Genomic DNA, 13,739 nt, shown 5'->3' on the forward strand with positions numbered 1-13,739 from the left:
CTCCTCCCCCAACATCAAGATAAAGTGAAAGTAAACAGGAGCTTGGAAAATTACTAGTGTTCTTCCTAATCCAAGCAGGTGAGAAAGGGTGGCAGAAAGTTTTTGTTACATTCTATTCCTTTTCAGTATTGTTTGCACTTACAAGTTTCCATAACATAGCTCCTAGAAAATATTTTCTGTATTATCTTTAGAATAAAACTTTGATAGTTGATTTTTTTAGTTGCTTTATAAGGCAAAAACATCTAAAAAGTCTTTGTGATTCATCTTTTATTTTATTGTGATTTAGGTGAAAATTTATAGCTCAAGTCAGTTTCTCATTCAAAAAGTTATACACATACTGTTTTGTGACATTGGTTGCAGTCTCCCAATGTGACAGCAGTCTCCTCCTTTCCACCTCAGGTTCCCTGTGTCCATTTGTCCAGTTCTTGTCCCTTCCTCCTTTCTCGTCTTGCTTTTGGGCAGGAATTGTCCATTTGGTCTCGTATGTTTGATTGAGCTATGACACTTATGCCTCATGTGTGTTATTGTTTTATAGGCCTGTCTAATCTTTGTGTGAAAAGTGGGCTTCAGGAGTGGTTTCAGTTCTGAGTTAGCACAGCATCTGGGGGCCATAGTCTCAGGGGTTTCTCTAGTCTCTGTCAGACCAGTAATTCTGGTCTTTGTGATTTTGAATTTTGTTCTACATTTTTCTCTGGCTCTATCTGGGACTCTCTGTTGTGATCCCTGTCAGAGCAGTTGGTGCTGGTAGCTGGGCACCATCTAGTTCTTCCAGGTTCAGGCTGGTCGAAGGTGTGGTTCATGTGGTCCTTTGGGCTAATGTTTTCTTTGCGTTTTTGGTTTTCTTCATTCTCTTTTGCTCAGGATGCGATGGGACCAATAGGTGTACCTTAGATGGCCACTATCAAACTTTTAAGACCCCAGGCACGACTCGCTACTCACCAGAGTAGAATGTGGAACATTTTCTTTATGAACTATGTTGTGCCAATTGACTTAGATGTCCCCCAAGACTATGATTCCCAGTCCTCGGCCCCAGCAACTTGGTCCTTTAAGGTGTTTGGGTGTGTCTAGGAAACTTCTATGACTTTGCCTTGGTCAACCTGTGCTGACTTGCCCTATATTGTGTGTTATCTTTTCCTTTGGGATTCATCTTTATTAAGTTTCTTTGAGAGAATTTATTCTTTAACTGACATTAGATATTTACCCTATGTCTTATTCATGGAGGAAGTAAGGTGATTTTACTGAGGAGAACCAGGCCGTTTCCTATAGTGCTCTTTCTACCTTCAAATTTAAATACTGTATTAATCATTTTCTCTTGTGAAAAAAATTTCAATTTTATTTTGAACAGCAATGTGCTGCCCTTACAGCTGACATTAGATCATCTACTTTGCAACACGGTCTAAATTCAAACACCTCTATGTTTGATCTCTTGAAAATGAGACAAAGGCTGAAGTAGGAAAGACATGACAATGGTCAATATAAACTGCTGCCTCCAGTGTTTGTCTCAATTTCTTTCATAAAGCTGATTCTTGAGGTCTGTTGGCATGTGTATTCCCAATGGATTTCATTGTTGGGTGGATAATGATATATTGCATGGAATATTTCAAAGGCTGGGATCTATGAAGAAAAAGGTTGGATAAATAAGAATGTGAGCTCCATGAGAAAAATAGCTCGCTTTTTCTTTTTACTCCTACTGCTGTATCCCAGTGCAAAGAACAATGCCTAGCACAAAATGAATGCTCAATAAATCAGGGCTTTGAACCAGTTCATTCTGGCTCAAACCCCTGCTGAGAATTTGAATTTCCATCCCAGATATTCTGAATCTGAATCTACAGTTTAACAAGATCCTCAGGTGATTCTTATGCATAATAAAATTTTAGAACCACTGTTCCACTAGCGGTTCTTAGAATTGGTCCCTAACCAGCAACATTAGCATTGTCTGGGAACTTGTTAGAATTGCAAATTCTCAGCAGGGGTTCAAACTGGAACCAATAGGGTCGAAGCCCTGCAATAAATATTTGTCGAATAACTAGAAGTACATAAACTATTCTCAAATACATTTAAAACCATTTACCAATAACTATCATTTATAACTTATTTTGAGATTAACATCATTTTTACATTAAAAGGTGTCAGCACATTTAACATTTTTTGATAAGAAAACAAAATGCATTGTTAAAAACAATATACAACATAAAAAAATTCAGTACGAGATATCATCGCACTCCTGCAAAAATGGCTCTGATAAAAAAAAAAGAAAACAAATGCTGGCGAGGTTGTGGGGAAACTGAGCTCTTATACATTGCTGGTGAGATTGTAAAATGGTATAACCAGTATGGAAAATGGTATGACACTTCCTCAAAAGCTAGAAATCGAAATAATATATGATCCAGCAATCCCATTCCTAGGCATATATCCTAGAGAAATAAGAGCTGTCACATGAATAGACATATGCGGACCCGTGTTCGTTAGAGCATTATTAATGATAGCAAAAAGATGGAAACGCTCTAAGTGCCTATTAACAGATGAATGGATAAATAAATTGTGGTAAATAAATACAATGGAATACTATGCAATGATAAAGAATAATGTTGAGCCCAAGAAACATAACAGGAATGAGTCTGCAGGACATTATGTTAAGTGAAATTAGTCAATCACAAAAAGACAGATATTTAATGATACCATTTTTATAAAAAGTCAAGAATAGGTTTATATACAGAAAGCAACATTCTTTGATGGTTACCAGGGATGGAGGGGGAGGGAGGGAGAATTACTTTCTAGATAGTAAAAAAAAAACTTATTAATTCTGGTGAAGGGAAAGGCAATACACAATATGGGGGAAGTCAGCACAATGTGACCAAGGCAGAAGACACTGAGAGGTATGCAAGAATAAAGGACAACTATGGTAAATAACAACCAAAGGTTTGTGAGTGGTTACACAGGTAGATATGAATGCTACATAGGTGTGAGAGGGCATATGGAAGTACATGTGCGTGCATATATATAGTTGTGGGCATTTGCCCATACATATTTGTATGTGCTGCATATATATTCATACATATAATAAAGCACATAGAGGCACAGTTACTGAAATTTCTTAGACATATCCAAACACCTTGCGGGAATTAGTTTCTGGGCTTCAAGGCTAAGGACCATAGTCTCAGCAGATATCTAGGTAAACTGGCATAACATAGTTCATAAATATAGTGTTCTATATCCTAGTTTGGTGAGTAGCCTCTGGGGTCTCAAAAGCTTGCAAGTTGCCATCTAAAACTATTGGTCTCTTTCCAGCTGGAGCAAAGGAGCGTGAAGGAAGCCAAAGACTCAAGGAAGCAAGTAGTCCCAGGACTAATGGCTCACACAAATCACAGCCGCCTCTAGTCTGAGACCGGAAAAACTAGATGGTGCCCAGCTACCACTACTGGCTGCTCTGACCAGGGACACAATAGAAGGGAGAAAAAATGTAGAACAAAACTCAAATTCATAAAAAAGTCCAGACTTACTGGACTGAACAAAGCCCTGAGACTATTGCCCTAAGACACCCTTTTAACCAGGAACTGAAGCCACTCCAAGAGGTCACCTTTCAGCCAAATAATAAATTGGCCTATCAAATAAACAACACCACCTGTGAGAAACGTGCCCCTTAGAACAATCAACTATAACAGACCAAAGGGAGAAGATTTGCACAACAGCAAAGATGAGAAAGCAAGGAGAGGCACGGAAAATGAAGGGATGAAAATGGGAAGGTAGGGTAGAAATGGGGAGAGTGCTGACACCTTGCGGGGATAGCAGCCAATGTCATAGAACAAAAACCAGAAACCAAACCCACTGCCATGGAGTTGATTCTGATTCATAGCAACCCTATAGGACAGAGTAGAACTGCCCCATAGAGTTTGCAAGGAGCTCCTGGTGGGTTTGAACTGCTGACCTTTTGGTTAGCAGCCGTGGCACTTAACCACTACACCACCATCATAGAACAAGCCCTGTATAAATTGCTGAATGGAAAACTAATTTGCCGTGTAAACTTTCACCTAAAACACAATGTAAAAAAAAATTCAGTTTATATAGGCCATTTAGCTAAAGGTTTATTTACTAAATACATATTTAGCAACTAAAATGGACAAAGCACATGTTGTTACAGGGAGACCATGCTGAGATGAACCAAATGGATCTTGCCCTCAAGATGTTTGGGATGAATCATTTGGAGATAGGCACAAAGATCTGTTTATAAGCATTATAAAGAAAGCCTTGGAGGAGAAAGGGCATAAGGAGCCACACTGAGCTCTAGGGAAGCATCTGGAAGTGTAAAGTCTTTGTTAAGCGCATATTTGTATCCTTATTGCCTAGGATAGAACAGTCAATGTTTGTTAAATGAATGAACGAAGAACGGAAGGAAAGATGGAGGGAAGGAATTAATCTTTCTCATAACTGAGCCTAAGTCCCTGAATTCAAAATAAAGAAAAACAAGCTATCAAGAAATAACATATAATTTGATGTTTTGTTGGGTCAAAGGAAGAGACTACATTTAGATTAGGGAGGATGCAAGAAATCAGGGGCCATGAACAAGCTGTCAAGAAATAACATACAATTGGGTGTTCTGTGGGGTCAAAGGAAGAGACTACATTTAGATTAGGGAGGATGCAAGAAATCAGGGGCCATGAAGGAGGTGGGATTGAAAAGTAGCATTCCAGTCCTAACGAATGCAATTAGTAAAGGTATGGTGAAGGACGGAAAAATGGAGAGCAAGCCTGGGCAAGAGTGAAGCCTGACTTAGCCCAAAGTAGGCAGGAGGACAAAGTAGGTTGAGCCTAGGAGTGCGGAGGGCATGGATGCTGGTTTGAAGAGTTTATTGTGTTGGTGAAGGGAAGCCATGGGGGTTCACTTTTGGGGCATCCTGATCAGGGTGATTAGGTGCACTGGGAAGATTAACCCAGCACTGGTGGGAAATTGGGACAGAAGAGATTGGGCTCAAAGGCAGCGAGAGCACTTCAGTTTTATACTCCAGGTGGAAACAAAATCTACAAGGATCTCTCATTCAGGAGATGGCAGAGGGATTTACAAAAAATCCCAGAGTCTAAAAATTGGAATAGAGAAAACAGGTAGATGATTAGATATGGAGGTGGGAGTAGCAGGGGGAGACTAGGGAACAGAAGAGTGAAAAATGAGTCCAAGCTCAAGCCTGAATGACTGCGGAAACGGCAATTTTAACAGGAACAAGGCAGGCAGTAGGGGCAGAGGCGGGTGAATGAGACTGAATTTAAACAAGTCTCCGGTGCCAAGAGGACGGCCAGTTGGATGTCCAGCAGAGTGTTAAAAACCTGGTGGTGACTACACAGTAGCTTGAGTAAGCAGGTTGTTTTGTTTTTGCTTTTTAAAACAATGCATTTATTGGAAGGAGTTACTGGGTGGTGCACAGGTTAATGTGTTTGGATTCTAACTGAAAGGTTGGAGGCTTGAGTCCACCCAGAGGTACCTTGGATGAAAGGCCTGGTGATCTACCTTGGAAAAATTAGCCATTGAAAACCCTATGCAGCACAGTTCTACTCTGACACACGTGGGGTTGCCACGAACTGGAGTTGACTTGATGGTTAGTATTTTTTTAAATTGTGCTCTAAGTGAAAGTTTACAAATCAAGTCAGTCTCTCATGCAAAAACTTATATACACCTTGCTATGTACTCCTAGCTGTTCTCCCCCTAATGAGACAGCACACTCCTCCTCTACACCCTGTATTCCCTGTGTCCATTCAGCCAGCTCCTGTCCCCTCTGCCTTCTCATCTTGCCTCCAGACAGGAGCTGCCCACATAGTCTCATGTGTCTACTTGAGCCGAGAAGCTCACTCCTCACCAGTATCATTTTCTGGCTTATAGTCCAGTCCAATCCCTGTCTGAAGAGTTGGCTTTGGGAATGGTTCCAGTCTTGGGCTAACAGAAGGTCTGGGGACCATGACTTCCAGGGTCCCTCTAGTCTCAGTCAGACCATTACATCTGGTCTTATTACGAGAATTTGAGGTCTGTATCCCACTGTTCTGCTCCATCAGGGCAGTCATTGGTTGTAGCCAGGCACCATCTAGTTCTTCTGGTCTCAGGCTGATGGAGTCTCTGGTTTATGTGGCCCTTTCTATCTCTTGGGCTCGTAATTACCTTGTGTTTTTGGTGTTCTTCATTCTCCTTTGCTCCAGATGGGTTGAGACCAATTGATGCATGTTAGATGGCCACTTGCTAGCTTGTAAGACCCCTGATGCCACTCACGAAAGTGGGATGCAGAATGTTTTCTTAATACATTTTGTTATGCTAATTGACCTACATGTCCCCTGAAACTATGGTCCCTGACCTCTGCCCCTCCTACTTTGGCCTTCAAAATGTTCAGTTGTATTCAGGAAACTTCTTTGCTTTTGGTTTAGTCCAGTTGTGCTGACCTCTCCTGTATTGTGTGTTGTTCCTTTCACCTAAAATAGTTCTTGTCTACTAATTAGGTAACTAGTATTTTGGTATTTATTTGAATAGGTTATATTGCCTCATTTGGTAAAGTTGAAATTTAATTCTCCTTCCCACCCCTGGTTTCCTGTTTTCTCTCTCTAGAGGTTTCTAGTTTCTTAAGTATTATTCTAGAGATATCCTGTATACATACGTGTGTGTTTTCATGTCCCCAGGAGAGCTTTGTGTTTGTTTTTAAAGGCTAGAAAGACTCGTGTGCCTTTGAGACAGAAGGAAAAGAAGAAGAGAGGTAGAGATTGAAGAAGCAAATTAGGAATTACTGAAGCACTGCCTTAGAAGAGATGGGAACAGGCTAGAATCCTGATGTAGGTATATGCTTTAGGAAGAAGAGTGGACCCTTTTCAGAGCGAGGAAGTGCAGGTTGATGGCAACAGAGGATTTCTGTAGCTGCATCATGTGGCTGGCCCATTTCCTCAGCCTGGTGGTACAGGGTCATCTCTGAGACTGAGAGAAGCATGCAGAGGTAAATCGGTGGCTTAAGGAGGGCACAAGAAGATGTGAAATGGTCACTGTGGACATTAGAGAATATCACAGAACTGTCAATTAAAAAATCAATTCAAAAGGTTTTATTATTTTGATGATTTATAAAAGCAGTATCACCATAGCAATTTAAAGCTATTTATACATTTAAAAATAAATTTACATGAAACGTATTTACATCATATATTAAACAGCTTTCTCAGTTAAAATGTTACAGGTAGTGTTAAACAAACAAAACACAAATCAAGTTTTAAATCACAACAATGCCTTCAGAGCATGCTCAAGAACTACTGGAAGACGGTCCAGGAAAAAACTGGAAAACTTTGATTTCAGTGACCAGCAGTAAAGATGATTACGTTCCTGGTCTTTGGTGATGTGGCCTTTAACAGTCACTTTATACTTAAGCTTACAAGAAGGGAGACTGAAGAAAAAGTGAGAGGATTTAAAATTTTTATTCTGGTGTGGGTCAAAAAATACAGGATTCAGAAATTTAGACTATGATTCACATGAAGCTAGTTTAAGTCCAGGATGACAATCTTTATGATTAACTGGGCACCCTACCTTCCTTTTGCAGGTTACATGCCAATCAGCATCCCAGGGCGCCAGGAAAGGTCTGAGGGTTCAGCAAGACCACTGCCGTGGACTCCCTGGGGCTGCCTACTCAGGGCTCTATCTGCTTGTTAACAGCCCCTGAGCAGGAACACTGTCCAAAGACATGGCGCTGACTCCGGGCTTGGAGGCTGCCTCTGGTAGATGCTGGGTACTTGGTCCCTGAAACCAGGGAGGGAATGTTTGGCAGCTGCCTGGGCATGCTTCCCTTAGTCCAGTTGCCAGGTCAAATTATTCAGTGGCCGGCAGCTCCAAGGAGATGCCAAAGTTTCAAACCTAAGTGTCAAGGAGAGCTAATGACAAATGATTTTCAATGAAGGAGGTAGGACAAAAACAGGCGTTTACTAAGACCTGAGAATTATTCTCTAGCTTAAATCAGCAAAGGTCTAGGGGAACCTTGCAGCTCATTCCCTTAAGTGTGGCCCCTTAAAAATAAATAGAACTTCTACTTCACGTTGCCTAACTTGCAGCCAGGTATGTGAACCTGAAGTATAAGTTACAGCGTATATATTATTAATAATTAAAAATAGCTAATTTTACTAAACTGGCAACTAGTGACATTTCATGATTATAATCCTTAAAAACTTAATACAAGCACAATTTTTTTCTGTATATAGAACACTTAACACATTAAACTATCAAAGGCACTTTTAGGTTACATGATTAAACGAACGTGTATCAACAGGGACAGGATTATGTACTGGTTCCTTCAGTTTCTGTGTCCATGGTAATCACTGAGAGCCCACTTTTGCACTTCACCTTTGCCGAACAGTGTGAAGAAAACCGCACCAAATACATTAATAGCAGCAGCGATACAGAAAACAGTCTGCCACTCTCTAATAGTGTTCTAGAAAGAAAGAAAAAAATGCACATGAAAAAGTTGTTTGCAGTTTGTAAGAAAGACGGGGTGTCACCAGGCTGTTACAGCAGCATGGTTCACATAAGCCCCCCACTGGAAACAAGCTGAATGTCTATCACAGTAGAGTCACGGTGTATTTGTTCAGTGCAATATTATACGATGCTGCAATGAGAATGAATGAACTCTAACAACACAGATACATCTCACGAACAAAATACTGACCAAAAGAAGCCAGGCACAAAAGAGTACATACAAAATGACTCCAATTTACATACAGTTTGAAATCAGACAAAACCAATCTGTGGTGTTAAAAGTCAGGATAGTGGTCCCTCTTAATGGGGGCTTCTGGATGAAGGCAATATTCTCTTTCTTGATTTGGTGTTGGTTACACGGATGTGTCAACTTTGTGAAAATTCATCAGGCTGTATATGTAGGATTTGTGCATTCTAAAAATACCTATGTTATACTTCAATAAAAAGCTTACTAAGAATGAAAGGTGCGTGTGTCCCTGAAGCATGTGTTACCAGGAAGGTCACCCCTCAAGTTCTTAGGTGTCAGGTGATCCAAGTGAGGACCAGTTAATGAGGTGGTTTTTAAAGTAGAGGTTTGTGTATCTGGGACAGGTGGAGGGAGGGCTCACCAGTGTGAAAGATTCGCAGGGATCCTGAAAGGCACCCTAAGCATGGGATTTGCCAATAACAGATCCACACTACATAACTGTCTAGTGTATAACTCAGTGGTATAAAAATATGAAGTAGCTACTGAAATTTCTGGATCATATGACTATAACAAATTTTTTTTTTTTTTGGTTTTTGCAATTTTAATCAAACACAGTGCTGCATTTATAGCATTAAAAAACAAACAAACAAACAAGCAGTAGTACTGGCAATGAGAAGAAAAAAAGGAAGGGGGAGGCACTGGAAAGCCAGTATGAGGTAATTTCATTAGGAAAAAAAGGAAGAATGTGGAGAAAGAAAGGAGCACCGTTGCGATTAAGTTACACTTTATTTTGGTGAAAAAAATTCTTAGAAATTCATCTTAACTTTGAGTCACTATTTAGATATGCTAACAATGTGTCACCATTCTAGAGGAGGGGTCACACTCACACCAGAAAGAAATATTTAAGATCGCTTCTCAGAATTCCTAAGACAAAGCTTCTCTGTTTGATCTACAGGATAAAATAATACTTCAGTGTTATCTGGAGGCCAGGGGTGACTTAAACTCCGCCAACTGTACCAGAAATCTCACATAGCTCCTAGGGTTTTTTTAAACAAAAATTCCATCAGTTATTAAAGAATACTGTTTTGTTTGTTACAAAATCGAACCTCAACCACACTTTGAATTTTAATTACTTCATTACTTACTTACACTCTGCCTCATTCTGGCAAATTTTTGAGGCAGTACGGTAAATTTTAATTACAAGCAATTAGAATTGTAAAAGCAACATATGTTCTTGTTTTCTAAAAATAATCTCTTTAATGAAAACCAAACCAAACCCATTGCCGTAGAGTTGATTCCGACTCATGGCGACCCTACAGGACAGAGTAGAACTACCCCATTTGGTTTCCAAGTAGTGCCTAGTGGATTCAAACTGCCGACCTCTTTTTTTTTTTTAATTGTGCTTTAAGTGAAAGTTTATAAATCAAGTCAGTCTCTCACACAAAAACTTATATACACCTTGCTATGTACTCCCAGCTGTTCTCCCCCTAATGAGACAGCATATTCCTCCTCTCCACCCTGTATTCCCCATGTCCATTCAACCAGCTTCTGTCCTCCTCTGCCTTCTCATCTTGCCCCCATACAGGAGCTGCCCACATGGTATCATGTGTCTATTTGAGCTAAGAAGCTCACTCCTCACCAGTATCATTTTCTGGCTTATAGTCCAGTCCAACCCCTGTCTGAAGAGTTGGCTTTGGGAATGGTTCCAGTCTTGGGCTAACAGAAGGTCTGGGGACCATGACTTCCAGGGTCCCTCTAGTCTCAGTCAGATCATTAAGTCTGGTCTTTTGATGAAAATTTAAGGTCTGCATATCATGGTTCTCCTGCTCCATCAGGGATTCTCTGTTATGTTCCCTGTCAAGGCAGTCATCGGTGGTAGCCAGGCACCATCTAGTTCTTCTGGTCTCAGGCTGATGTAGTCTCTGGTTTATGTGGCCCTTTCTGTATCTTGGGCTCATAATTACCTTGTGTCTTTGGTGTTCCTCATGCTCCTTTGCTCCAGGTGGGTTGAGACCAATTGATGCATCTTAGACGGCTGCTTGCTAGCGCTTAAGACCCCAGATGTCACTCAACAGAATGTTTTCTTAATATATTTTGTTATGCCAATAGACCTAAATGTCCCCTGAAATCATGGTCCGAAACCCCTGTCCCTGCTACTCTGGCCTTCAAAGCGTTGAACTGCTGACCTCTTGAACCATAGCTTTTAAACACTATGCCACCAGGGTTTCTAATAACATTAAACAAATGCTAGAATAACACATCCAAAATCCAGTTCAGTTCTCATCTTGCAAACATTCAAGACTTTAACTCAAGAATCTGTATTTCTCTAGCAGAAGTGCTAGGATTATCAATAAATCAAATTAATTCAAGACAACGTGTTGACCTAGGTTCTTGTGTTGCTACAATGCTCTGTAAATATAAGGTTAAAAATTTCTGATGTGTCCATATTGAGAGCTTCAGGAAAAAAAACTCAAACATTCTTTTCTATTAAGTGAGAGAAAACAGTAACTAGGAGGCACCGGTTCATTTAAGTAGGGATTAGAAATGGTGGGAGGGAAGAAGAAACTGCAGCACTATCTGTGGTGAAGACAGGTATGTGTGCGATCAGTATATTTGGTAATAAGAAAGTCTGTAAGATTATTCTAAAATTCTAAAGACTGACTAGACACAGTGTCAATTTGACTACAGAGACATAAACAAAGAAGAAATTAAGACTCTTACAAGAATCTTAATCAGGTTCTTGAAAAACGACATTTCACAAGTCCTTTAGAATGTTTAAACAATAGATGAGTTGGATGGGGCTGCTGAGGCCATTTATTTTGATTCTTACGCAATGTAGACAACCTCTGTATAATGCCAAATCTTTGCTTACTGATCTGGTCCCAGGCCTCCTTCTAGCTTCAGGCTATCCCCATCCTAGGTCTATCCTATTGTAACAGCTTGGTGCCCCTGCAAGGCCCAGCACTTCCCATGTCACCTGGCAGAGTCCTGTAGGCTCCTTCCCCACTTTTCCCACCCTGGCAAATTGGTCGGTGCCTTTTCTATATCCATAGCATTCTGTACACATGTTTACTGAAGCATCTGTCAACACTGCTTTATTTGACTGTATATAATCTCTGTGAGTTTCTATGTTGTTTTATCTTTGAATCTTTAGTATCCAGCATATAACAAGCACTCAAGAAATGCCTATTGAATAAATGTTTGACTATCTCAGGGCTCACTGACTCACAAGGCAGCCCATTCCAGCTCATAACAGTTTAAGCAGAGAACTTTTCCAATGTCTCCTCATAACTTCTCTCCATCTGTTCTTGTGGAACTGCTGAGAATAAGTCTCCAACTTTCATTTGATCTCTTTTCAAATATGTGAAGACACCTATCTTGTCTTCTCAAGTCTTCTGCTCCTCTAAACATTCTCGATTATCTCAACTGTTCCTCATTCATTCTGACATGATTTCCTGACACCTCATCTTTTCCTGAAGAAAAAATTGCAGTTTTTATTTGTCTAAGGCACAGTGACTCACCTGGTATAATATCACAACTTTTAACTACTTCCGGGGTTTCAGCTACAAGTGCTTAATTAAACTTCGTTCTATAATCCTAAGAATGTTCTTTGAAAATATGCTTTCTTATCCATTAAGGTCTTTAGCTTTTTGTTGTTATAAAGAATTGCATAAGAATAAACATTCAGAATTTTATTCTTAATTAAAATATACTCAACTTTGACACAGATATGTAGCTCTAAATGAACTCTTCAGACTTTTTCAGTTTATAAGCAAATTATCTACTTACATTAGGAGTCAGACTTTTAGCAATGACAGGTCCAACCATTCCTGGAATAGTGGCAAATGTATTTGTGATGCCCAGGAGGATACCGGCATACCTGCAGGAACATTTTCATAGAAGTTTATTATTTTGTTACACATGTAAGCAGCTTCTCTCAATAGTTATACCACTCTTAGGTTGTGTTCTTGTGAGATTTTATATCTAAATGAAATGTCTTATTGAAATAGGATTGAATATATAGCTGGTGAAAAACTTGCATTTCAATAGTTAATAAGCATTCTAACATTATACAGGGTAACATGGCCATTGCAAACTCTCCACTGTGGAGTGATACAGAAAAGTGTTGAGACATGATTTGCATAATGACTATCTGGTTCACAGATTTTTTCTTACAGTTGGCTCAAATCAGGATCCAATAATAAGGTACATATCTGGAAATTGTTTCATCTGTATCTTAAGTCTTTTCATCTATAGATTTTTCCCCATATCTTCTTTTAATTAAAATTTTTATTGAAATAATTGTAGATTCACACGCAGTTGTAGGAAATAATACAGACAGGTAAGTTATTTAAAAAAAGAAAACAGAGATCCCTTGTACACTTTGCCCAGTTTTCTCCAATGTTAACATTTTGCGAAACTAACATATACAGGCACTGACATATACAGGCAGTCCCCAGGTTACGAACATCTGACTTATGGACAACTCACACTTGGTTTTTTTTTAATGTAAGTTTGCCCTCCCTTTGAAACGAATGAATTAACCCCTACCTGAAGCAAATTCTTCATCATTATCACCTTCACTTGCTGCTCATGCAGCTTTTAAATCACTGAAGAGGCTCTGAGTCCTTTCTTGCACTAAAGTAAGGCTAAATAAGAACCTACCTGTTCTGACTTACCTACAAATTCGACTTAAAGACTTCCAGAACAGTTAGGAACAGATCTCGTTTGTAACCCAGGGGACTGCCTATGTTGACAATGATACAATCCACAGATCTTATTCAGGTTTGCCCAGTTTTACTAGTTCTCATATGTGTGTATTATATACATTATTATACTATATATGATAATATATATTACATACATATAAGGAGCCTTGGTGGTGCAGTGGTTAAAGCGATTGACTGCAAACCAAAAGGTCAGTGGCTTGAAACCACCAGTGGCTCTGTGGGAAAAAGATGTGGCAGTCTGCTTCCATAGAGAATTACAGCCTTGGACAACCTATGGGGTTGCTATGAGATGGAATCGACTTGATGGCAGTGGGTATTTTATTTATATGTATATATACACACACACACAT

The 13,739-nt window shown here is 39.7% G+C and overlaps 1 protein-coding gene across 4 annotated transcripts in view; it reads right to left on the reverse strand.

The window, feature by feature from the left end:
- Positions 1-265: 265 nt before the first annotated feature.
- SLC17A5 (solute carrier family 17 member 5) overlaps positions 266-13,739 on the reverse strand; it is a 69,205-nt gene continuing 55,731 nt past the window's right edge. The window contains exons 10-11 of one of the 4 annotated variants that reach the window (XM_064288048.1): positions 12,449-12,539; positions 266-1,614 (exon numbers count right to left, since the gene is read on the reverse strand). In XM_064288048.1, the coding sequence (XP_064144118.1) occupies positions 1,471-1,614; positions 12,449-12,539 (235 nt within the window). In that variant the 3' untranslated portion in view covers positions 266-1,470. The other 3 variants (XM_003404392.4, XM_064288049.1, XM_064288059.1) reach the window with 3 other exon arrangements.

The sequence above is a fragment of the Loxodonta africana genome, chromosome 1, assembly GCF_030014295.1.
Source record: "Loxodonta africana isolate mLoxAfr1 chromosome 1, mLoxAfr1.hap2, whole genome shotgun sequence".
Taxonomy (NCBI): Eukaryota; Metazoa; Chordata; class Mammalia; order Proboscidea; family Elephantidae; genus Loxodonta; species Loxodonta africana.